This window comes from Pelodiscus sinensis, chromosome 3, assembly GCF_049634645.1.
Source record: "Pelodiscus sinensis isolate JC-2024 chromosome 3, ASM4963464v1, whole genome shotgun sequence".
Taxonomy (NCBI): Eukaryota; Metazoa; Chordata; order Testudines; family Trionychidae; genus Pelodiscus; species Pelodiscus sinensis.
In genome coordinates this window covers 37,231,709-37,258,947 of record NC_134713.1, presented here as the reverse complement: position 1 = coordinate 37,258,947, position 27,239 = coordinate 37,231,709, and the positions used below count along the sequence as shown (strand labels likewise).

The 27,239-nt window shown below is 42.4% G+C and overlaps 1 protein-coding gene across 6 annotated transcripts in view; it reads right to left on the bottom strand.

Annotated features, from left to right (window-relative positions):
• The window catches only part of ARHGEF10 (Rho guanine nucleotide exchange factor 10), a 167,272-nt gene that overhangs the window by 21,647 nt on the left and 118,386 nt on the right, over nt 1-27,239 (bottom strand). For all 6 annotated transcript variants that reach the window (XM_075923594.1, XM_006137773.4, XM_006137774.4 and 3 more), the window contains 4 exons: nt 26,682-26,768; nt 25,069-25,292; nt 23,708-23,865; nt 9,922-10,064 (listed from right to left, as the gene is read on the bottom strand). In XM_075923594.1, coding sequence (XP_075779709.1) covers nt 9,922-10,064; nt 23,708-23,865; nt 25,069-25,292; nt 26,682-26,768 — 612 coding nt within the window. The remainder of the gene's footprint in view (nt 1-9,921; nt 10,065-23,707; nt 23,866-25,068; nt 25,293-26,681; nt 26,769-27,239) is intronic.

Sequence of the window (27,239 nt, the reverse complement as noted above, 5' to 3'; positions counted from 1 at the left end):
CATTAATAATCTCAAGGATTTTTTTCTGGTCTTTACTGAATTCTGGGGTTTACTGAGTATTAAGTATAATGATGAGATTAAGTATAATTGATCTTTAAATGGTAAGCTATTTAAAGATCTAAGGACTTGCTCAATTACATACATTAATAGGAAAGACTAATGTAGTATTATCACTTTCTTTTTGATTAAGGTACGTTTGTCAGCTTTATACATGTTGGTAATTTATGAGCCTGGTCCTTTAACATGATGGCGGCTCTTGCCAGAGTGATAAATGTTATCATCTTCCTTTGCAGGCAATGCTCTGTCTAGCATGTTCACAGGAGTATGTAGAAAGCCCATGTCACTCAAACTGATCAGAATGCAGGAAAGCTACTTTAACTGAGATAATTTGTTTACTAGAAGAATGTAATTACTGTTCAAACTGTGCATGGCCACTTTAATCAAGAGTCACCTAGTGATTACTCTTGAAATGAGTAACCATTCTGTCCAATTACAAGAATTCTCCGCTTGCTCCAGACAGGTTTCCATTATAGGGCAGGACTCTATCTGTGTCCTGTCTTTAAGGCATGAGAAAGAACTCCCCTGTGTAACCAAAGCCCTTCAATCATTAAAACAAAGTTTGGCCATAATATCTGGACCTAGTTTCCTTTTCACCGTTATAAATTAATTGTCTTTCCAGGAACAGACTGTTGTTGTTATTCACATGTTGTGCCAGCAAGCTGCTTACTGGAGTGTACAGAGCTGTTCTTATAAGACAGAGAATCGCTCTAATGCATAAATGACAAATACCTCCCCTGGCATTCTGCCTCAAGGATTTGGGAGTAAATAATGCTCTACATCTCACAATACAAAGAGACACTCTTAATTTTATTCTCACATTTTGAAAATAAGCATTCCCTGTTTATGGTTCTTAACCAGATTGTATTACATTCTGGTCATTTAGTGTTAGCATCTAATCCAGACCTTTCTTAAAGACAACTCACAGCAGGCCAAATTCTTCTCTCAGTCTACCTTAGGTATTTTTATAGGCCCCACCACCTTGGTATCTGGGCATTCTGCCATATCAAATATTCTCATTATTCTCAATATTCCCTGTGAGGTAGGCACATTTTATTATACCGATTTTATAGATGGGGAACTGAACTACAGATAAAATATCTTGAGCTAAGTCACTCTAGCAGAACAGGAAATTGAAACTGGGTCTCCCAACTCCTCTACTAGAGTCCTAACCACTGGGTCATCCTTCTTTTCAGTTGCAGTCACGAACCCCAACAACTGTAACTCTACTTATGACAATAAAACTACTCCAGATCCACATAAGTGTAACAAGGCCACATATAATCTGTTTTCTCTTATTATTCCTATTTTCATGTTTGATGCTTGGTGAGTTTTGTGAGGGAGGTTTTTTAAAAGAAATTGTAATATTCCTCGAGCACATAGACTATAGGAAATGAATAGGAAAGACATCACTTTGGCATTAAGTTACTCTCACATTCTCAATTCTGGTGAGTCAAACAATATTACCTGTTGGTTTTACTAGTGACCACACTATAGAAGGCAAGTAGAGCATCTCTGTTGTATACATTTGTATCTACTATTTTACACTGACATTTTTATTCAAGTAGCATAGAAAAACTGGAATGGGAAAAACTTACATGGAAAACTTACTGAAATGGGAAAACTTACATTCATTATTAAGCTCTCTATCTTACCCCATCTCAGTGTTCCTTAAATAAAATACTCTATTTAAAAACACAAATGTGTAATTTGTCTAATAGAGCAAGAGTTGAAGACTTTTTTTGTCACATTGCAGGCAGAGCTCCTGGGAAAACTGCCCATCCTTCTTATCAGTGAATTTCCTAATATATCCCTAGTACATATAAAAATTCCATAGCAATTCTCTTCAAAATGATGTGCTTTTCCTTTATAACTAGCCAACTAGCCTGCCATAAGACGGGATTTTCAGGTCTCTCCTCCTGAGCCTCCAGTCTCTCTCTCTCTCTCTCTCCTCCTCCTCCTCCTGCTTCCCCCCCCCCCTCAGCTCTCCTCCACCTTCTGCCTCTCTCTCCACCTCTCTCTCTTTCTCTTCTCCCCCTCCTGACTCTCACTCTGTGTTTCTCTTCTCCTCTTCCTGCTGCATCTCTGTCACTCTCTCTCGCTGTCCTCTGCCTCCTCCGTTTTCCTCTCTGTCTCCTCCGCATCCTCTGTGTCTGCTCCACTTTCCTCCTTTTGAATCCAGCGCCCTTTCCTGACATCAGAGATGCATGCTCATCCAGGCCCTGCCCCCTGGCTGTTCCCTCTGGGCGGCGCTGTTGCCTCCCGCCGTGGCACTCAGCTGACCTCTGTGCTGCATGAGGAGTAAGGACCCCAAACGGCTGCTTGCGCCGCTTGGTCCCACGCGGCGGCCTGGCTGAATGGTGCAGAAGTCAGCCGAGTGCCACGGCAGGAGGCAGAGGGAACAGCCAGCGTTTCAGAGTCACAGACATTGGGCTACTATATATATATATATATATATATATATATATATATATATATATATTAAGTCCTCTTAGGGACTGATCAAAAACCCACCCACTTATTTCTAAACTTCTAGTTATGGATCAAGTAGGTATAAAATTGATACAAAATTTAAAAATGAACTATTTCTGCAGTGTTCTGCTCTAACCACAAGCAGGAAGATGATTCTATTAACACAACTGCAAACAGCTCACACAGGACTCTCTAACTCATCTGTTACCAGCTAATTCATTACACTACCACCTAGTGTGTCATTTCTGTTTGTACAGTTATCGGAGACATCTAGAAAAAAAATCAATTGCCATGTTCTCAGCCACATAGGGAGTGCACAAAAAGCCATTCTTCTCAACCAAACTGTCTTCTCATATAAAGTAGGAGCAGGAATGTACCAAAAACCTGGACTTTTTTTTTGGGGGGGGGGAGGCAGCAAATAAATCTTTTCACTGAAAATAACTGTGGGAATTTACATTGATTGCACTACCCATGTGATATACAGTCTTATCTTTAAATAATTTAGTTCATAGAACAAGCAGGGAAGCTTGTAAGTGACAAAATTCAAACCTATCCCCAGTGTTTATATAAACAATCACAAGTTCTCAATTTAGCATTTTACACTTCTCTTTCTTGAGTTTTCATAACCACATTCCTTCTCTGGCTTCCATTCAAAGCCTAGCTCCGCCGCGCCCCTCTCCCCCCTTCCTCCACCCAGGCTCTCTTGTTCCAACTCTATAGCAACAACAGAGCTTCAGAACACATTTTGGATGTCGGTCTTTCCAACAGTGGGGCCTAACATGGTCCACTATTGTTTTGACAGTGTATGGCATAGTTGAATTCTTTCTTTTCAGAGGTTGCCCACTTGCACACTGCAAACTCAGTTGTAATTCCAGGCCTACATAGCTGTGCCAAGAACTGAACCATGGTTTCTCAAGCATAGCAAGCTCCACATAATGGGTCTCTTTGTTCATGAAATAAAGTGACTGACTTTTGCAACTTTAAAAATAATCACAATATTTGGGCAACATAAACACAGGAAATTTCTGTTTGTTTAACACATTTCAAATTATTCCACTTAAATATTTCACACTAAAGTGGTTTGTCTATAATTAGCTAACTCTTGAAAAACAGGGTGGTTTTCTATATACATAGTGACTTTCAGCCTGCAAGATACTGTGATATTTTACAAATGAGGCCCCAATCCTGCTGGCATCTGCCTACACAGCACTCACCACAGGATCAGGGCCTAGACACAACAGCAATACTGAAACACTGTCACCTTTTGGTGGGAGATCTGCAGGCAAACAGGACCCAGGAAGCTAACTCTATTACATTGGTGGGAAGGAAAGTAATGGACAAGGGCAAAGACGAACCCCTACACATGGGTAAAAAATATCCTGGGATTTTTAATATTATGCAACAGCAGTTCCTTGCTTCCAGAAGTGCCCCTGGCCAAGGGGCTTAGGGCATGGTGTCATTTCCAAAAACACACTAAAACATTACAATTACAATTTTAGTTACATTAAAACAAACTGAATTTGAAGGAGCTCAATCCATACAGAAAAGGAAGTTAGAGAAAAAGAAAGCCATCAGAAATATATAAAGGACCAAGCGAGGTCATTTAAAAAACAGCATTAAAAAGGAAGGCTTAGAGAGGGTGGAGCAAGACAGATTTCAGAGCAGTTCCGCACACAGCAAAGGCATGGATTGATGGCTGAGACAACATCTGAAAACAAGATCTCAAGGCAGGCAGTGCCTAATCAGGAAGAGATGTGGGATAGGGGGTTGGCATTATCACTTCTACACACAGCAGGAGTTGGTCTCTGCCTTGGAGGAATGCATTACAATATATACCAGCTGAATGCGTCCCAGCTTCCTCATCCTCATCATCCTGCTAAAGCAGATGCTTTGCTGCAGGCTAGAGGATGCTCATTCCTCCTCCTTCTTCCCTCTCATTGAAGGGAATCACTCAGGGCATGTCTCAGAGAGAGACAAGGGAATTTACCAAAGCTGTTTACGAGCTTCAGCTATCCTTGGGCTTGTGCCTCCATAAAGCTTCCTGCTTATAGGGAGTTCATCTCAATCTCCCACCAATTTACCTTTTCCACAGGGAGCCATGCACACAAGCAAAAAATAAAATAAACAAAAACAAAAGGAAAAAAGAAAATGTAAAATAGATTTTTTTAAAAAATTTTATTCAGATCAAGCAAGCCATCCCAGAAAATGTGGCCATAGGAAGAAGAAAGTAAAAACAGAAAAATTACTATTCTCCTTCCCCTCCAAAACGGATGTTAAATTTAGATTAACCAACTAATCGAATAGTCAATGTAATTTACATTGACTATTTGATTAGTCAATACGACTGCCTCCGCCTTTGAAATGTAGCAAGAGCCCTGCCGGCTCTAGCTACATTTCAAAGGCGGAAGAGCCGCAAGGAGCACGGCCAGCAGGGGACTACTCAGCAGGGGACTAGTCAAGTAGTCCCCTGCTGACACTACGCTCCCTGCTTTTGAAATATACAAGAGCCCTTAAATTCAAACAGGGTTAAGTCCGTCCTTCCCCCTGCCAGAAAGATACTTTATGTTCCATGAATTTTACAGCTTGGAATTCTTTCAAAGATCATCTTTGAGTGCTGTGATGAGAGCCACAGTCTCCTGGTTTGTGGGATTTACTGTTAATTTTGTTTCACTGTTGATCATGTTTCTCCTTACTATTGTCTTTTTGGCATGCTTGTGAAGGGCTTGGAGGGTAGGGATGTAAGTGACTAGTTGACTATCTGATAAGCAAATGCTTATCGTATAGTCCACTCAACTAGTTGCTTCCAATCTCCCTTGATGCTTCTATCAGAGAAAGGCAGCAAGGGGGGGAGCAGGATACAGTGCTGAGGACGGCTGGCTTAAAAGCCAGTTCCCCCCAGCACCGTCTCCCTGGGGAGAAGGGTCAAGGCTGCAGAGGGGAACTGGCGGCGTTTCTGTCTTTGAAACCTAGCAAGAACAGGGCTCTTGTACATTTCAAAAGCAAAGTGCCGCGGGAAGCACGGGGGACTGTTCAAGTCCCCAGCTCACTCCTGGCGGTGCTTTGCTTTTGAAATGTAACAAGAGCAAAACAGACAATGGTAAGGAGAAACATGATCAACAGTGAAACAAAATTAACAGTAAATCCCACAAGCCAGGAGACTGTGGCTCTCATCACAGATGATCTTTGAAAGAATTCCAAGCTGTAAAATTCAAGGAACATAAAGTATCTTCCTGGCAGGTGGAAGGATGGACTTAACCCTGTTCAAATTTAAGCCAGGGGTGGGGAACCTAAGGCCCAGGGGTCCAATGTGGCCCCAAGCTTGCCTGGATCCAGCCCCCAAGGCTTGGAGATCTTCCCAGCATAGAGAACACAAAATCTTCTAGCATGGGCCACCCAAGGCTCTGGTGTGCGAGGGGAAAGTGAAAAATGCTTTTCTCCTTTTCAGTTAGGGGGGCCGCCTCAGTGAGAGTGTGGGAATTTTTTTGCTTTTCACTTGTGTGCAGCCTACAACTGACTTGTCTGTGGGTCAGCAGCTCCCTGACCCCCCCCCCCTCCCCCCCAAAAAAAAAGTTCTCTACCTCTGATTTAAGCCCTCTATGCTTAGGACACTAAAACATGCCCTCTGCTCCCCTCCCCCCATTAGAGTAGTGAAAGATCAGGAACAGGCACAGGATATAAACTCTTTGGCAGAGCAATCCTGAACAACTGCCTAGACACTCACAATTCCATCTGTCTTGAAACAAGGGAAAGCTGATTTCCTCAGAACTCAGCATTTTTCACTGGAATTTCAACCCCAGTTTTCCTTTCCCTATTCTGACTTAACAAGAAGCATGACAGCGTTGTTCCTCTTCAGCCAAATGCTCCTGCACTAGCATCTGTACCTGTACAGAGGATTAGCACTTTGGGACTGGGCTATTTGCAGTCTAACAGCTAGTCTAAGTGAACAGTCTAGAGTGAATACTCCTTCTAGTCACAACTCCACAAAATCACTGATATCATTATGGCTACATGAAAATCTTAAGAATTTGGCCCAAGCAGGTCTGTGAGAAGTATGTTAATGAGCCTACTGAGGCAGTGTACAGCTGGGTCCCAGAGTATGTGGGGATATAAACCTGCAACAAGGAAAAAGCAGTAGGGAGAAGGGAAGAAAGATATGGAAGAACATGTTGCCTGACTCCCTCCTTTCCCATGACAGCTCTCAGGATGTGAAAAAAGCTGAAACTGTGTCCAAAGACTTTTTGGCAGATAACGTCTGCATTTACTGTTGCCAATTTGAACTGATCACTTGAAGAGATCACTTCACATTGGTGCTTGGCCAATCAGCCTTGTGATGGAAACTCCCAAGATTCCCCAAGCATATTTGCTGTATCCGCTGGTCTGCCGCAATGAGACACAGAAAGGTTTTACTAGTGGCTGAGGAGAGAAGGCTGGAGGATTATGGATGTATGAAGCAGTCTCCACAAGGGAAAAAGCCACATCTCGCCACAGAGAAGCAGAACTATTGTGTCAGGTTCACCTGTCCAGTAGCTTTGCTTGAGCCAATGCTTAATAGCAGTGAGACAATAGTAGCAAGGACTGTGGCTTAGGCTAACCAACCTTGTAAGTAACCAGAGGGCAGGCCAACTGACTGAGGATAGGGGGTGGGTTGAAGAGAGCGCAGTTGTCCCAAAGCCCAGCAATTGCAAGGGGCCCAGGGCTCCCAGCCACTGCCACTGCTACTACAGCAGCAGCGGTGGCCAGAGCTCCAGCCCTTTAAATTTCTGCTAGAGCACTGTGCACTCTGTGCAGCTGAGGACGGGGGGAGAGGAGCACACCACGGTCTAGGCAGCATAGAGAGCTAGCTGCCCCCAACATCGCCCTTTCTGCAAGTGCGGAGCCAGCCCCGAGCACCTTGGCAAGGGCCCACATAGGCTGTCTGCTCTCTTGCCTGTGGGTCTCATAAACTCAAAGATTTTAAGGTCAGAAGGGACCTTTATGATCATCCTGCCTGAATATCCTGTACATTTTAGGCCACAGAACCTCACACACCTGCTCCTGAGTAAACCCCTAACCTTTGTCTGAGTTACTGAAGTCCTCAACACTTAATTGTAAGCCTTTAAGTCATAGAGAATCCACAATTTACCCTAGTTCAAACCAGCAAGTGACCTATGCCCCATGTTGCTGAGGCAGGCAGCCTTTCTTCCCCTGCAGGCTTAGACTAGGAAAAATCGCCCAGCCTGACACCTAGGAAAGTATTCTCTGTAGTAACTCTCAGCCCTCTTGAACTAAGGTCCAATCTCTGTCCCTTGGAGATATCTGCTATTAACAGTCATGGATGGACCATGAGCCATTACAGTCAGACAATCTCATCCCTTCCATAAACTTAAAAGCTCACTCATAAAACAAATTAGATTTTTTGCCCTTGGGAGGTAGTTCCAGAGCTTCATTCCTCTGATGATTAGACATTCATCTAATTTCAAACCTAAATTTATTGATGGCCAATTTATATCCCATTTGTTCTTATGCCAAAATTGGCCCTTAAATTAAATAACTCCTCTCCATCCCTGGAGTTTATCCTTCTGATGTATTTATAGAGAGCAAGCACATCTCACGCCTCCTTCATTTTGTTAGGATAAACAAGCCAAGCTTCTTATCTCATCTCATTAAGGGATAGGTCTCAGGCAGATAGTCTGAGCCACCACCTGTGCAGCTGCAGCTCCACCACTACTTTTAGTGCTCTTGCTTGAGCAGCATTAGCACATATATGTCCAACTAAGCCTGGAACCACACCTCCCCGCTGCTGTACATAGGTACCCGAAGGGCACGTCTACAGAGCAGGGCAAAAGTTGAATTAAGCTATGCAACTTCAGCTACATCAACTGCATAACTGCATAATCGCTTAATCTGGCTTTTGGGGCTTTCTACACAGCAGGAAGTCGAAGGCAGAACACCCTTCCTTCGACTTCCCTTACTCCTTGTAATGAGGGTTACAGCAGTTGCGGTAAGAAGTTCCCCATCTTGGTATTATTTTGAAATAATGGCTTGCTGTGGAGATGTGCATTTTGTTATTTTGAAATAATGTCAGTTATTCCAAAATAATGCTGCTGTGTAAACATACCCTAAGAGCCCTAGTCTCCAAATTAGTCCACAAGCCATGCTGATTTCCAGCAATCTTTCCTTCTTTCTGTGAGCTCCCTTTGCTCTGGATTTTAAAGCTAGCACTTACACAAAATACCTTAGTTTTCAGAAGTCACGTGACAATTTAAGGGGGTAAAAAAACAGACCAAAAATCCACACAAATTATATTGGCTATACATGCCAATATAAGAAAAGTTCAGAGCAGAGAAAGTGAAATCAAACCACAACAAAGTTAAACAGAGAAAGTGAAATCAAACCACAACAAAGTTAATCAACTCAAACCAACATTTTTTAGATTTCTTTCACATTTCTTAGCGCAGAGGTTCCCAACTGCCAGGCCACTGCCTGGTCAGGCAGCGAACTGCGGGCTGCTGGACTGTGGTGGCTGTAGGAGCTCAAGCTGGCTGTTCCTGGTAGCTCAGCTCTGGCAGCTGTGATAGCTCAGGAAGCGGCAGGAGGTGCCTCCTTCCCACCTCCCCACTCTGTGCTTGTGGGGGGAGGAGTGTGAAGGAGGGAGGCATGCATGCGTCCAACGGCCACTCGCTCTGCCCACACAGCTGCTTTTGCTGGCAGCGGCAGGAGGAGGTGGAGTAGGAAGCGCCTCCCTAGGGCTTGGCGCTTCTCCCCTCAGGGCTACCCTGCCTCCCGCAGATGCTTTTGCCAGCAGCAGCGCTGGGGCTAAAGTGCCTCCCTCCCCTCCCCCCCCATAATAGTGGCTGGGGCTCTGCATTCCCCCCCACTCATGCAGGGCACAAGACGTGCTTGGGGAGGGCGGAGGTATGAAAGAAGAGGGCCACTCTCCTTGTCCACACAGCAGTAATGGACACGCTCCCTAGGGGGGACAGCCTGCTCTGGGGATTATAGGGCATGTGGTGGGGTGGGGGCAAATGGGGAGATGGGTGAGGGCATGGTTGGGGAGTGTTGGCATGGATTGTAGGGGTCAGAGGTTAAAGGATCAAAAGGCATGGGGCATAGGAGTGGGAGTCAAAGGGTGTTAGGCACTGGGGAGCAAGGGGCTGGGTTGGGACTAGGCGGATGGCAACATTTTATTTGCATAATAAATATGCAAATAAAATGTTACCTGCTCACCAAACGTTTGTGAATGGGTTTCCTGGTCCTTGGCATAAAAAGGGTTGAGAACCACTGTCTTATAGTTCTCTGTGGATTTTATAGGTTCTCTAAATTAATTTTTAATGTGTAAAGGCTATCCATTGCTATTTAGAATAATGGTGTTTCATGGCACAATACAGAAATAATACTTGTAAAAGCATTTACCTCAACAGCATGGGTTTCAATATTGATTATAAAAATTTGTCCACCACACGCAGCCCAAATGGTGTCTTCCATCATGATCAGACTTCTAACGGGCAGAACCCCTAGTTTCACTACTTTCTGGGGTTCTGAATTCCAGGTTCCATCTTTACAAAGAAAAGAAGCAAGATGAAATGTTACATACAATAACATGTAATTTCACTTAAGAACAAACAGCTTGGAAAGCAGTATGCCTCCCCCAGCTTTGACTGAGCTATGAAAGCCTATAAAACAAAAGCAGCAACAGATAAACACACTGACTTACCATATGACTAGTGAGCAATCAGCTTGAAATGTGCAAAAGTACAAATGATCAGTTACAGGAAAGCATTTCCTTACATACAAGTAGCGTTTCTGCAAGCTAACTTGGGTTCTTGCTAACAACTATGTGATGTCTCTGGTCCAGCTATGGCCTTTGTTAGACATGTGTAAAATCGATGGGTTGTGCACAGGGTCATCCCTAGGGGAGTGTGGGCCTTGGGCAACTCCCCACTAGTGCCCCAAGTGCAGGACCCAAAGCAATCTCCCTGCTGCATGCCCTGCCCCCACCCTGCCTGTGCTCCATCCCGCCTCCACTTCACCCCTTCCCCAAGGCGTGCCCTTGCTCTGCGCTTGCCCTGCCACCTGGCCCCCTCCCTGAGCAACACGAGCTGAAGAATTACAGGGGATTGGCATGAGGCAAAAGCAAGGGGTGCTCCCCCACTCCTGTATTCACCACAGCAGTAGGAGCCAGAGTGGAGCACCACCCTGCTGCTCTCTCCCAGCACACTGCGCCATGGTTCTCTGCGACAGTGGGAAGCAGAGCATTTTTGGGCTGGGGCACTCTGCTTTCCACTGCCATAATGAAACGCAGCGCAGCCAGCCAGGAGAAGATGGTGCAGCAGAGCGGATCAGGTTTCCAGCTCCAACAGCTTCAGGCTCCAGCTACTGCCACCACGGTGAGTGCAGGAGAGAGAGGGAGCGACCCTTCTGCTGCTCCACACCAGACTCGCCTAATCCCCCTAGTCCCTCCTGTGCACAGGAAAATTGAGGTGGCCACCACAGGGCCCACAAAGATGCAGGCTCTAGGGCAGTTGCCCTGAACCATCTTATGGTCGGGATGGCTCTAGTTGTGCAGGCAGAACTCAGGGCACAGTTTCAAGACACTGGGGAGGCAGAAGTGTAACTGCGTATTCAGTCAGCCAGCAATATCTTTACAATTAGTGGTGATGTATGGACAAGGAAAAAACACAGCTGGACTTTCAGAATCTATTCTGAGTTTGCAGTGATGGCTGCCAGAAAAAACAACTATTTATCTGGTACGTAAGCAGATTTCATATGGATTCAATCAGATGCTATTAACATGGAACACCAAATCTCCATTTGCAAAGTGGCACTTTGCAGAGCAGAACCCAACTGCTTGTCTCATCTTACTTTCCACTAACTGCAGTCCAAATCTGAGAGTCCATTTATAAGAATTTCACACAACTACAGTTGCTCTCTTGGAAGGCGGAGCCCAGAGCTGGCTTATTACAAGATGACTTACGTGTCATGCTAGAAAGGCTCAAAGTCCAGATGTGTGAAGCTGTCAGTGACGTTATTACAGCTTCTACCACATTAAAGTATCTGCCTAGCAGAAACCTGATGGGATGAACTTTCTGCTACTAGTTCCTTAACTTTCAGAAATGCATTTTAAAAGAGATTAAAGATTAATTTCGTGCCATATCTTCTGTGTATAGTTCAGTTTTACTGAGAATTCATTCTGATGACACGCCATCTAGCAGCTGATTCAAACTGGATATAGATTGTACCTTAATGCATGTTGCAATATCAAGACTACAGTATTCTTGTGCTTCAGCCTGCATGCCACCACTTATCAGCATGGTCAAAGAGATGTCAAGCAGCAGTCTGAGGCAGGGATTGAAGATTAAAGAAATGATAGCAGGTTGCTTTGCCAGAGATTTTGCCTTTAGAAACATGGCCTTGCTTTGAATATTTTGTGCATGTTACTTTCAGGCCTATATTTTGAATCACATACAGAATTAATCATTTCAATACCTTTCACATACAATCGTTTATTTTTTATCATTAACACTCATTCAATATTAAATGCCCACAATACTGTCATTATAACAGTCTCCTATAACCACAGAATTGTAAAGCTGGAATGGACCTTGAGAGGTCATCTAGACCAGCCCTTTGCACCAAGACAAGGCCAAGTAAATCGAGACCATTCCTGATACATATTTATATGTTCATAAAAACATGTTCCACAATGTCCCATGAAAGCCTATTCCAGTGCTTAACTATCTTTGTAGTTACAAAGCATTTCCTAGTATTTACCTTGCTGCAAGTACTTCTTGTCTTTCCTTGAGTACCTACAGAGAACAAATGATGATGGATCTTTGCATAAAAGTCATTCATTTACTTGAATACTGTTATCAGATTCTCCCTGCCTACCTCAGTCTTCTTTTCTCAGGACTAAACAGGCCCATTTTTCAAAAAAATATTTCCTCATAGGTTGAATTTTCTAAACCTTTTATTGGGACAATGGCAGAGGCAGTGGCTCTGAGGAGTCTGTCTCAACTTCCTTCTGAACCTACTGAACTGGTCAAATGCTAACGGCCCCCTGAGCGTTAGCCCTTGCTCAAAGTTCTACAGGCCCTGAAGCTGAAGGGAGGAGGCCACAGCTCAATCGCTTTTAAGCAAAGGTTCCATACTACATCAGCACGGCTGCCATTGGCACAACCAGCAATTTGACTGTGTGGTTGCAATGTCACTGCAATGTGGTCTGTCTGATACATATAGACAGATGAGTAGATGGATCAAATTTCAGGGAGTGGTGTTGCAATCTGGCACAAGGGGTTGTAATTAGGATTTGTAAAATTTCGATTTATTGGCTAATTGAATAGTTGATGCAATTTGCATTGACTATTCGATTAGTTGATAAGGGCACCTCTGCCTTTGAAGTGTAGCAACAGCCCCAGGGATGTTGCTACATTTCAAAGGCGAAAGCGCTGTGGAGAGCACATGGCCAGCGGGGGACTCAATCAATCCCCTTCTAGCCCTGTGCTCCCTGTGGCGTTTCAAAGCGGCAGCGCCCCATGGAACCCGGGGTCAGATAGGGACTCTGAGTCCGCAGCTAACCTGGGCTTCATGCAGTGCTGCCACTTTGAGATGCCACGGGGAGCCTGGTGTCAGGCATTTCAAAGTGACAACATCGCATGGAGCCTAGAGTCAGCAGGGGAGTCCCCAGCTGACCCCAGGCTCCACGTGGTGCTGCCACTTCAAAGCACCTCCTCCTTCCCCCACTCTTGCTGCCTCTTTCTGATTGAGGCAGCGGGGTGGGTGAGCGACTAGTGAACTAGCATGTGACTATCCGATAAGCATTTGCTTATCGGATAGTTGACTAGTTGTTTACATCCCTAGTTGTAATGCCACTCAACTCTGGCCCAGCCACTCCTCTGTTCTGCTAGAGGGGCAGCTGAACCAAATGGTACTGTGGCCCAGTGAACAAGGCATCTGTTTTTGTACAGCAGAGTCAGTGAGAACTCTACTCCTGCTGTCAACAATTCAAGCATTGCATGGGTAAGAGAAGGAAAACTCACCATTCGAGGGAGACAGGATCCCAGTGGATGGGTGGGGACAGATAAGCAGGGGCCAGACCAGCAATTTTGGGGAATGGTGAGATATATTTTCCCCCATGTAATAATCTCAAGACATACTGTATTATTATATAGTTCAATTTTGCTCTCTGTTCTTGGTATGATACAACATCATTTTAAAAATTACATTCCCGATCAAAAATGTTCTTTTACAACTTGGCATTCATTCCACTCCTGGCCCAACAACTGAGCTGAACTTAACATGCATCTTTTTGTTTGGTAACTTCCTCTCTCTTGCTCAGCAGCACCACTGATTACTTCAATAATGCTGCCAGCACAACCTTGGCAATAGGATTTGTTAGTTTATTTGTGCACTCAAGCACAAAGATTTTTACATCACTTGGTACATGAACAGTGGCTAGTGATTTATTTCATTTCTTAATGATAAGATGAGGCATTTACAAACAAAATTATGTTTGCAAATAACAACACATTTCCCAGCATCTGGGGATAACTATTTTAGGTCTCAAACCTGGCTTCCTCTGAATATAAAGTGGATCTTTACATGCCTAGGAAAACCCCCTGCTGCACATACACGTGTGAGCACAGTAATAGTGTTTTCAAAATATGAACAAATATTGCATATCAAATGGCAGGATTCAGTCTCATATAAAAGTCAGAGTTTATCCTACTCCAACTTCTTTTAAGCCACCTACACAGGTGATACTGAAAATACTTGACTTGGGTGTGTAATTACGATTAGGTAACTATTCAATATTTGCAGTATTCAAGGTATTTCCTGTAGCATAGATAAGGACATACTGCCAACACAAGGAAAACAATATTTATCTTTTTCAGTGCCACTGCTAGTCCATCACCCTTATAGTTCACAGTATTTTGTTCAGTTCAGGTTTACATATTATAAGCAAATGTGGCTCCCATCACTTCCATTAGGAGATTAATTCACAGACAGAGATCTCACTGTCAGGAATTTTGTTATTAATTTAAATTGTCCCATTTCTAACTTCATCACATTACTCTTATTTATATTCCTCATTAACTCTGCAGGATAATATCTCATCCTACTTGGTGTTAGTCCTCTGCAAATGTTTACAGATTGTTATCATGGTGTTACTTGGTGATTGCTTAGCTAAACTGTTTCGCTATTTATCTATAAGTCAATATTTCTAGTCTCCCGATGATTGTTGCTATTGTTCTCTGAATTCCACAAAGTCAATGTTTTTCTGGCAAGGAAGTGCCTGAAACTGAACATAATATTCCAGATGCAACATACACAAATGCTATAAAGATGGAGTATTACTTTCCTGTCCTGAGGCATGATGCCTCTGGGAATAAAAACCAAGTGTGCACTGACCTTTCTGCTACCATCTTACCACTAACACATCTGCTTGGCAGTCACTCCCAAATCTTCATTTTCTAAGTTCCTGCTGCCTGCACGCTGTGAATATCTTCTGTTTTGCATAATTACCCTACAAGGCTACGTCTAGATTGCAAGCCTCTTTCAAAAGAGGCTTTTTCGAAAGATACTTTCAAAAAAAGCCTCTTTCGAAAAAGAGCATCTAGACTACAACCAGAACATTAGAAAAAGCAAGCCGCTTTTTCAAAAGAGAGCACCCGGGCAGTCTGGATGCTCTTTCAAAAAAGCACAGTTTGCATTACATAGCGCCTTTTTTCAGAAGAGCACTTTTGAAAAAAGACGTTCTTCCTCATAAAAATGAGGTTTTCCGCAGTCGAAAAAACTGCCGCTTTTTTACTTTACTTTCGAAAGAACGTGGCAGCAGTCTAGATGCAGGAGAAGTTTTTTTGAAAAAAGGCTACATTTTTCGAAAAAACCCTGTAGTCTAAACACACTCCAAATGTATTAGGTTTATTTTTTTCTCCCCAAGTTGAACCTTAGTATTATCTTCTAGCCTTGCCTCTACTTTCCTTTTGTATGACTTTTTCCCAATTGGTCTTTATAGCTCCTCTGAGTTTAGAGAACTGTTTCTTTAATGGATTCTTTTTCCTTCTCCCTGACAAGTCCTCAGTCCTGCAGCTGGATCTGTGTGAGTGACCTTTGCATTTACACCCTGTGGAGTCCTATTAGCTTATATCATACTGGGGTCAGACTTGACTTAATACAGATCTTAGCAGTATCCCACTACAAATTCCACCCTTCCCTTCAACTTCCTACTTGGCTATTTATTATGACCTTTTGCTTATGGTCCTTCAGTTCCTATCCTAGCCACTTGAGAATGTTCATACACAAGTGGATTTAGGATAAGTTTAAGACTGAGACTTTGTATCAAATGCTTTATCAAAATCAAAATATATATTTCATTTACTACTTTTCCTCCATCTTCTCTCATTTTGCTATTCTATCATGCCATCTGTTGTCACCACAGGTTGGTGCTATGCTACTTTACAGTGTTCTTTTAAAAACAACAAGAATTGTACAAAGCCAATAAATAACATAATAATAGAAATGAGATTAACAATTTTGCCCTTTCATTCAGATGAGAAAAACTAGAAAGGAGAATCAAGTTACCATAAATTTTAAAACAAAATGCAAAATACTTGCTAAGTGACTGGAGCATTTATCTCAAATATCCAAAGAATTCAAAGTAACATTTGTCAACTTGAAAATCAGGACACTCTACTAGATTTACTAATTACAATTACAATTAACATGTAGAAATATGGTAAATGAAAGAAGACAAACATTTCTCTTCCCTACCCCACCCCGCAGTACCAGTCTCCTGCCCAACCATTTCCAATTCCCGCCTCCTGACTCTTTGTTCAATCTGTCTCTCCCCTTCCCAACCTCCAGTCAACACTACTGGGTCCCTCTTTTGCTTCCCAGGTTTCTTGTCCACCACTCTTACACTCCTTGTCAAATCTCTGTGCCCAGCAAATCCCAGCTGACACCCCTATACCCTGGCTTTTCTTCAGATCTGTCTTCCCTCCTCCTCCCTCTATGGTTCCCAGTCTTAGGGTTTGTCTACACTACAAAGGTTTGTCAACAAAGCTAATGTCAACATGCAAAAAACTGACAAAAGCAAAGTTGCCAAACATGTTCACGCTTGCTCTGTTGACAGATTGTGTCCACATTGGGAGCTCTATCATTGACAGTATGTGCAATGCATTGTGGGTATCAGTATGCGCAATGCACTTGGTGACACCGTCTGTTGCTAGGTGGGTGAGAACGCGGGATGGAGTGCAGTGCATCTTGGGACTGTGTAAAATGTCCCATTAGACACTGCTTTGTGTCCCAGCCCTCCAGTGGTTTTCAGCTTCCTTTTGTGTCATTTTTCCAAATGCTGTGTACTCCAGCATCTGCAGTGAAAAGGGTGGAACTCTCACTTCTCTCCTATGCTCTGTGTGACATCACACATGGTACAGCAATTAATCGTAAAGTTACTGACAGAGGAAGACTTGTGGGCGCACAACTTTCTGTGTGATACGGACAACAGCAACTTAGTAGTGCTTTTGGCATTCTCAGAGCAGCTGTACAGTCGCTGTACAGTCGCTCTGGGACTAAGGAAACCAGCACGGGCTGGTGGGATTGCATTGTCATGCAGGTGTGGAATGAAGAGTGGCAGGTCAGAACATTAGGACATATAAAGCACCTTTACTGGAGCTGAGTGCTGAACTGGACCCTGGGCAGAATGAGAGTTGCCTTCACCATAGAAAAGCGTGTGGCAATTGCTGCCTGAATTCAGACAGGAGGAGTTGGGAGAGCTGCTATTAACATCAGAAAGGCTTTGAGGAAGCACTTTGACAATAAAAGGGCACTAACATATATCTCTTTTTGGGAGTTGCTTCCCTGTTGTAGCCCTTGTAACATCCCCCGTAACACACATCCATGCAAGAAAATGCCTGAACAGCCTGTACCAGGGACTGAAGTGATTTCTGTGTGTGTGTGTGTGTGTGTGTGTGTGTGTGTGTGTGTGTGTGTGTGTGTGTGTGTGTGTGTGTGTGTGTAACACAAAATAAAAAAAAACACTGTACCATTATAAAACTTTGCTTTTACTGATCAAGGTAAAGAACAGTGAAACACACCAAAGCACATGTTTGCTGGTAAGGGAACGGCTTGAAAAGGGCAAAACCTCACAACTGTCTGTAGCTCCAGCTATCATTGTCAAAGTTGAGAGGGGGTGGAGTAAAGGGGAAACTGAGGAGTCCCAGAAAGTGAAAAGGAATGTGTGGGCATAGAAAAGGGGTTGCTGGACAAATAATTGTGCATGTGATGTAGTAAAGGTCAGTCCTCCATCTCCTGACTCTGCAATTTGATCAGCTCTGTCTGCTCCTCCATGACAACTCATTGGCATCCTGAGCAAATGCTTGAATCTCTCTTCTGTCCTTCCTTTGGCTTCTCAGTGCTCCTCATCTCCTTGCCTCTGTGGAGGAGTGTTGGATCACCTCCCTAAGCATATACTCTCTGCTGCGTCTTGGTTTCTTTCTTAGCTGCCAGAGCAGTTGTGCTCGAGCGCGTGCCTTGAACTTCAAGGTCTTTACTGCAAAGCACAATGCACAAAAGAGAGATTTTTAAATTCCAGCTTGGCATGAAACATTTCACTTGCAACACCTTTTGCAACATACCAATCACTTTCTCACTGACTCTTGCCAGGCGCACATCTCTGCAAGCCGCCCAAGCTTGGGGAGTGTTGGGATTGAGGAGGTAGGGAGTGTGCATACGGACAAAAGAAAATACAGTCTGTACTTGTCGTGCAACTTTACAGGGAACTCATTCTAAAATCATCCCACACTTCTCTATAGGAAAGTATTGTTCTAGCAGACATCTCACTGCTGAGGGTAAGGAAAGAAACCAGGACTCAGCTTCTGAATGCCTGCAGCTTCTGCCCTCATCTGTATACAGCCCACTTTGGTCCCCGCACAAGAGGTTGCAAAGTGGCATGGGACAATGTCCTACAATGAAGGAAGGAACACAGCTGTACTACCATGGAACCTGCAGCAGGGGATTAAGAAGTACCTCCAGGAAACTTTCTAGAGTATCAGATTCCATTGAGATCTTGGTGTGTTCCTTCTTGGCCATACTGATTAGCTACACAGGGCAATGTCCAATTCATAGAAATACAGCCACACTCTCACTTTTCAATACTGTACTCCCATCTCTGCACTCCCCAAGCTATAGCCACTTACCCTACATCTCGTCTCCTGCTCCCTGGAAAGCAGTTGCTGTGAATGGCTATGCACCTCAGGCTATGCACCTCAGTTCCTGCCTGCCCACCCGACCTGGTGACCGGGCTGGGAGCCCCACATCTTTGTCAAGCTCAACCTCTTCATTTATAACTTCATCCTCCGGGATAGATCTTCTGTGCACTGCCTTCATGCCTCTTGACGGTGGAGGTGGGGGTCATCACCAAGGATAGTGTCCAGCTCATTACAGAAACAGCAGGTCTTAGGTACAGCATCGGAGCAACAGTTTGGCCTCCTGGCCTTATGGTACACCTGCCTCAGCTCCTTTATCTTCATTCTGCATTGCAGCATGTCCTGATCACAGCCCTTTTCACACAAGCCTTGAGAAATCTGTTCCAATTCCTAAGGGTTGCTTGCAGCTGGGACTGAACAGACTCCTCTTCCTATACACTGATCAGATCCAACAGCTCTGTGATGTCCAAGTAGGAGAGCATTTGGAGCAATAGCCAGCCATGATCACCTGGGAAGATGCCATGGGACCACTCCATGCTGAGCCAGCCAGCAGGCAAGGGAATTTAAAATTCTTGGGCCTCGCAAGGGGAAGAGGTGGATTGCTGATTTACCTGGCTGCAGGACTGTGGAGTTCAAACTGCTCAGCAGAAAGGCAGCATGGCATTGGTGGAATATTTCCTGGAGGGCAACAAAGATGTAAAAGCACCTTGTGGTGTCTGCTCTGCATGTTTTGTCAGCAATAAATGGAGTGGAAACAGAAAAAAATTATGTCTTATGGATTGGAAGTTTTTTGTCACTGAAACTGGGCATTTTTTGTGACAAAAGCCACATTGCAATGTGTAATCTCCCCCTGTTTTGTTATGGAAAGGCAGGTTTTGGTGACAAAACTTGGTAGAGTAGACAAAGCCTTATTGTCTTTGCCTAGCCAATCCCTGTCTCTACTCCCCAGACTCTTTATCTAATCTCCCTACACCTACTGGCTGCCAGTCCATGCAGCCCCATTTCTCTCTCTAGTTCTAAGTCCCAGACTCAGATAGAATCATAGAATACTAGAACTGGAAGATAGCCCCAACCTTCCCAATTTCCAGTCACCTCTTCCCCACTCCTCCAGACTCCAATTCTCTTCCTGTTTCCCCAGGCTCACTCTCTCAATCTACTTCTACTGTTCATTCTCCCAAGATCCAGCTCTTCTCCCCTATACATTTGAATCAGGAAGGTTTCTCCTCTAGCACGCTGACTCTAGCAAGGTGGGGGTCATTGAAAGCACAAGAAACACAGGCTTCCTGCTCTCAGTTTCACTGCCAGGACTCAGACCTAATATGGCCCAGAGCAGTCAGAAATTGCTATTGCATGGAAAGTCCTGCTTGGCTCCAGGCATGGATAGAAACTTAAGGGAACTGAACTGAGAAGCTCTGCCAAGTCTCTACTTAATATGTGATTTTTTTCAAAGACATAACTTTGTGGATTTTCATGAGGATAGCAAAAAGCACATCCCTGCCATAAACACCCATCCTCTGGACAGATTTCAAGCCTCTGCTCCTACGTGTGGAGAAGCTAAAGCTTTACAGAGAACGAGTCACAGATTTTTTTAGCCTGGGCAAAATGATGTATTTTTCCTTAACCTCATTCTCAACTATGAACTGTTTTGGCAACAAACAAACAAACCCTAAATCAAATACCCAGCTATAAGCAACTTAAAATAGCATCTTATAAAGGGAAGTATCAGGCCACCTTAATAACAAGTGGTACTACCAGCACTGCCGATTATAACAGCTTTCTGTAATGGGCAGATTCATTTTTCCCACAGTAACACTTCTCACATGTGAAAAAATAGGAGTGGACTGTTAGTATAATGTCTTTTTGTTTGTGTATCTGAGTCACAGAACATCAGGAAAATACATGAAGAGAACATTAGGAAAATAATGATTTTTTGAATTTGACTAGATTTCGAAGGCCGTGTCTACACAGCACCTGAAACTCAAAATAAAATTTGCAATTTGCAGTATGCAAATTGCATAGCTTATTTTGAATCTATTTCAAAATAGCTTATTTCATCATTTGGCGCTGTCTACACAGCATCAAATGTTGAAATAAAGCACTATTTTGAACCATCCCTTATTCCTCGTAGAATGAGGTTTACAGGATGGCGAAATAGCATGTCTACTATATTTCAAAATAGCGGATGTGTTCAAAAGATGCAGGGTAGCTATTTCAGGGATACTTCTGGTATCCCAAAATAACTGCTGTGTAGACATACCCCAAAAGACCATGTTCCTTTACTTTTGTTCATCTCCTACTGATCTTTAGAGGACTTAAAATGGGGAAGTAAAAACATTTTGACAAAACAGTTGTCTAGTAACATAAAACATTGTTGTCTTTATAGAAGTATGGCTGTGAAAATTCCCCTGTCCTCCTCACATGCATTCCCTTAATTTGCTAAGCGCACCTTTTACATTTCCCTTTATAACAGGGGTGGCCAACCGATTAAATGAAGAGAGCCGAAACAGTGGCGGAAAAAATGCAAAGAGCTGCAGCAGAATTTTTTTTGAGCAATTTTTGTTGAGAAAAAAAAAAGGGGACACTGCCCCTTTAAAAGAAAATATAAGACTTTTTGGCCATATCAGGCTCCCATTGGCGCCATTTTGAATCACCGCACAGGACGGCTCCCCTGCCCCGGTGAGCACAGGGAACCAGAGGCTAGGGACCGTTTCTAGGAGCACTGGGGTGGCTTCACGAGCCATGGGGGAGGTTTCACAAGCCGGACTTTAAGGGGGGGGGAAGAGTTCATAACCCAAGGGTTGGCCACCCCTGCACTTCTTGATCCTTTAGTCATTATTTGTCCCAAGCAATCAGTTGAACATGGGTCCAGTGTCCCTCCCATAAGGTTGGGGAGGGGCTTTTAGAAGGTGGGCGGGCTTTGCCCGCCCACCATCCCATGATTTCAAATAGGTGCTTTAAAAGAACAATTTGGGACAATTCCTGCCCACCCCGTTCCTGCAGCCACAGTGTGCTCTGGTTGCAGTGTGAGAGGTACAAGTCCTACAGATGCAAAGAATGGCAAGAACACAAATAGATATCTATATACACTTGGCAATCTTAAGCTGAGTTTGTGCTATACCATAGGAAAGCACTGGGAACAAGTGAGAATCATTTGTGGGCTGGAAGTAAAATGAGGCAGACCCAGTCGGTATGTGACTACACGCATCCACTGCACCTTCTGCTTTTTGTGGGAAGGAACAAGGGTGGAAACAGTGACAGCAGCTGTGAAGTGGCTATGCAGCCTGGAAGAAAAACCTTCCCTTCCTTGCCCCATGGAACTCTCCAGTGCATGGCTCACAATTTAAAATGTGCACTTCGATTAGCATTTACTCTGCACTGAATAAAAGCATGCAGGGAAGAATGCCTTACAGTGGAGCAAGAAGCTTTTATCTAGAAAGTATCCAATATTTCATTTTTCAATCTTACCTTCTTTTTAATCTGTACATATCAAATTATTAGCCCAATGAATGGATGTTTGTGACTGGAAAATGACACACAGTGCAGAACTAAAGGTGACATTTTGATTCAGTGCTGACAAATTACATAAAATACTTATTAGGACACATTCTTTGTGCCTCTCATTCCACAGCTCAGAACTGTCTGTCTGGTTAAATAGGTCAGTGCTTCATAACAACAGTCCTTCAGGGCTGACTGTCTGGATGAGCACAGTATCTTACAGAGGACCACAGTACCACACTATATGGAAAACTAATACTAATATAGGAACAAATGACTGGTAACATTTTTATTAGGTGTGAAAGGCTGTAATAACTGACGGGAGGCAAGCTGTAGAGGAAGGTACTGCAAAGATGAGTCAGAAGTGATTGCGTGTAGATTTTCTACGTCAAAGGTTCAGGTAACTTGAACACAATCCTTGCTAGATAAGATCTTTATGCTGTGAAGCACTGCTATCTAGTTAAAGGCTTGGTCCTCCCCTTAATTGCCTCTGCAGATATGGATCCCAGAGAATCGCCTACAAAGGGGTGCTACTCCTTTTTTTTGGTGGAGTGCATGGGGAGGCAGCTGTGTGAAGAAAATGACAGTCTCAAATCACTGCTCAAACCACGTTCTGAGGAGATTGTCAGTTCACTCCTTGTACCCGCCTTTACAGCCTTGTGCAGCAATTGGGATCTTCAGAACGTTAGGGGATGCACTTGAACATGATGAAAGCCAACCTATTGCTACATCAAGGACAGTTTCTTAATGTGGGAAACGCTACAGCAGAAATGCTACAGTGCCACAGCAGAAGGTGTTCTTCTATTGTTGTAGTAAATCCACCTCTCCAAGAGGTGGTTACTAGGGCAACAGAAAAATTATTCTATCTACCTGCCAGAATCACTAAGGCCAATGGATTCCTGGCAACAGATCTTCCCTGCCCTAGCATCCCTGAGCTGCCATTCCCGCAGCCAGGAGCAAGGGAGAACAGCAGCATGCAGAACTGTTTCCTTCCCCCACCACCATGCACAGCAGGCCATGCAGAGGGTTTAGTGCCAGCTCTCTCCTGCTTCCCACTGCAGCAGGAAGCCAGTGCTTCTGCCCAAGCCATGTAAATCAAGACAAGCCAGGGGGTCAGATGTGGCCTGTGGGCCATAGGTTCCCCATCCCTGATGTATAGTAATCTCTCTGGTCTGGGAACAGTCTTTATATGTATCTTACCTTAGCTAGTACAATAGGGTCTTGATCCTGACTGGGGCGTCTGACAGATACCATAATGTGCATAAGAACAATATTAAAACAACAGCAATAAATCAGGACTAACAGCCAAGCCCACACCACCCCTTGGAAAGAACAAAAGCCCTACGTCTGTAAAGAAAACATTCCAAAAATAAATGTTTGCAACAAAACGTAGTAACTTCAATTCAGAAGATTTTCAGGAAAAGAAAAATATGCTAGTGGAAATCTGCTTCTGCCAAAATATATTGACACAGGAGTTCCTCAGGATGTTATTACTCTACCTTCTGCTTTTGTGTAGATTGCAATGTTCCCATTAACCAGACCAGCAAACAAGTACTGTGACAGGTACGTTAGGCTCATGACAGTTGATTTTTCAGGGGTGAAGAAGTGCTGAAGTCGGACTTTCTTTGAGCCTTGATGACTCTTATAAATAGAAATACTACAAAAAAAAAGTCAAGAGAAAAAAGTGAGTATCTCTTGTTTGGTTCTTATTATAAAGGTCACAAAAGGCAATACAAGTATTAGAAGAAAATAAAGGTATTTTATTGTGCTAAAAAAGCAGTACATCTTGTCATTTTCATTATTACTTTAGGCCCAAGCAATAAATTCCTTGATTTAGGGAGATTTCACCTCATCTGGAGAGACTTTCCTTCTACCAAGATACTTTCCTTATCGGACCCATAGTGGTATCACTCAAGGGCCTGATTCAAAACCCAGTGAAGTCTTTTCATTGACTTCAATGAGCTTTGGATACAGTTCTACCTGACAGAAGGAAGAAGAATATAGTTCAGTACCAGAAATCTATTTACTTTAAAATTCTATGTCATGGCTCCTATATATGATTATGATGGGTATGCCAGAAATGATGTGTAAATAGGTAGCTCTAACATGAACATCAGTTTACACATTCAGGTAACTAGTATGATTATGCCATATTTCTTTTAAATTTAGAACATATACAGCATTATTTTTTTTTTGAAAGAGTAGTCCCTTATTTACAAGGACAGGAAGAACACACAATTTCTCATTACTATACTCTCAATAGATACAGCAACAATTCTTTACTGACCATACCAAAAATCTCACAGAAACCTATTTCTGTTTTCCTCTATTATACAGACATGACCTAGTGTAAGGACTCAGTTCATACAAGATCAACAATATCAACATGTTCTATCTTATTAGCAAGACAAATTTGTCAAATCCTTCATTGGAACAGGTAAATAATTCTTTGCTTGTTGTATTACTAACAGCATTTCATCATTTTCAAACTCTCCTGATTATTAAAATGATGGAATGATGGAATATACTTTAAAAATCTATACTTGCAACTTACAGAAATTACATTATTTACAGGAATTAACCCTTCTTCTACAGAGGTATTTGTTAGTTTCTCTGGTTTTTATCCCGTGTATGGTAAGTTTTTAAAAATGTTGTGTGGATGTTAATTTTTATTAAGTGTATGTTGTTGCTGGGGTAAAGGACAGTATTTTGAGATAACTAAAGAGTCCATTTACTCATAGCTGTGATTTTAATATAATTTTCTGAAGTACAGGTAGCAGTGGGTGAACAATCTTTATTGCAGAGTAATAAAAGAAATGAATAAGTAAATGATATGCAATAAACTGAAATTGACTATCACCTTCCTTCCTCCATGCCCAAGCAGACAGTAGGCACATTTGAGGTTTTTGAAACCACATTTTCAGACTCAAGAGCCACATTTAATTCTTTCGGTTTCTCCTCCTCTGGAATGTATACCATGCAGAGAATGCGTGATTCCACATTGAAGCACTCAATAACCTTGGGGCTGGAGTTTTGAAATGAGACAATTGCAATTTGGCCCATTTGATTAGTGCAACTGCCAATCTGAATTAGAGAGTGATGAGAAAAGAAGAGATTAACATCCTTCCATAGTAAGATCACAGTTAGCCATGATAAACACATGGCAAACTAATTAAAGACAGCTTCTCACATTTGAAGCGCTTTAAAGAGCTTTCATGTCTTAATTTAGCACACAAAGAAAGTTACAAGAAAATCATTAAACAGCAACTATAATGTATTTTAAACTAATGAAAAAGAACATGAAATTGGATTCCCGAGCACACTTGTATACACAGTTCTGACCTTTCTTTTTCAAAAGAAAGGTTGTTTACCCTTGGAGACATGTCTATATAAATAAGGCAATGTAATACAAATATAACACAAAATATTTGTGTGTTATAATGCTTCTGTAACTAATACGTTTCAGAAAACTGCAATAGTTTCACTATAAACTCGAGAGCTGGAAATTTAAGGCTAAATATATTCTGTAATTAGAGTGCCAAAAACAAGCACAGTCCTACAATAGAAAGGAGCTCCCCATATTCTTAACTATCCAATTCTATCCCTCTTGGTTCATGAGACAATGGACCTTAAACCCAAATATTGCTAGCTCTGCACTTCATATCAATGTGCATTAGAGAAGCAGGAAGGCTGAGAGATCTCCCCCTTCAGGACAAAGAAAGAAATGTGTATATAGGAATACTTTAAATATATATAAGAGAAGAAGAAAACATTCTGGTATGCCATAAAGATTTTATTGCCAAGAGTATGTGATGACTATATTCATAATTACAAAGTCACAAGTGAGTTACACAGATCATCTTAAATCAGACCTTTGAAAAAGACTATTTCTATCTTTTGCTTCTACTTCTACTACTGAATGGTCCCAAAATATCAGCCTCTAAAAAAAGAAAAATCACAACATGATTATGTATGGAAAAAACTATTAAAATTGGTAGAAGTTTCTAAAAAAATATCCATTAGCTATACTTTCTGGCTTGTAGAAATGTCTTTGTAATTGGGTTCATAGTATTATGTCTCTTTAGTTTTACATTTAGAGAATATAAAAAATAGCCCTAATGGGATTTCTTTTAGAATCCTTTACAAGTTCCTAAATTATGGAATGGATGATAGTGTGTTGTGGTCTCATATGAGGTTTTACTGAAACTCATTTGAGATCAGCTGCACGACTCACTTGTGGCTAGACTGAATACTTGGTAATTTCTACCAAATAATTTGTACACATGCACGCTTTCTCTCTCTCACACACACACGTAATAAACTTATAGAGACAAAACTACTGGAATTTTTGTAGAATTTAGTCACTCAGAATGTGCATGCAAATTAAAGCCATATATTGTGTTCTTATAGAAAAATAAGTAAGAAAGACTGAAAAAAATCACCCATCACTTGTTGTTTGAAGACCTAACTTACCCACAGGAAACCATGCTCCATGGAACAAGTATCTGGCTCAGTTTCACTACAGAAGTAAGGGTCAGGATTATAAGCAGCACATTCAATCTTGAAAAAAGAATGAAAAATGATTGGCATTTACAATGAAGCAGATGCAGCCATCTTTTCTGATGAAAGTCCCATTTAAACAAAGCATTTTAGCATATGTTTAAATGTATCCTAATTCAGCAAAGTACTTAAGTACCATACTAAATGCTTTGCAGAACTGGGAGCTTCATGAGACGTAATGGATTTACATCCTCAGTATAACATGTCTGGGATTAGTCAATAAAGGTTATATACACATTTAAAATGTGTTTAATTAATCCACACTAGCATTTCTACACATATCTTATTCAGTTAGGTAAAACTGTATTTTCTGATGTATGCTTTTAGATAGGTGGTTTCATCTAAAATGCTCACTAACTGTCTTCTCTCTAATAAAGAAAAAAGTTCTGGAATTTGCTGGTACAATAGGATGTGACAGAAAAACTTTAGATAAAACTGAAGAATTTAAAAATTAAGAAATAAGGCGATTTT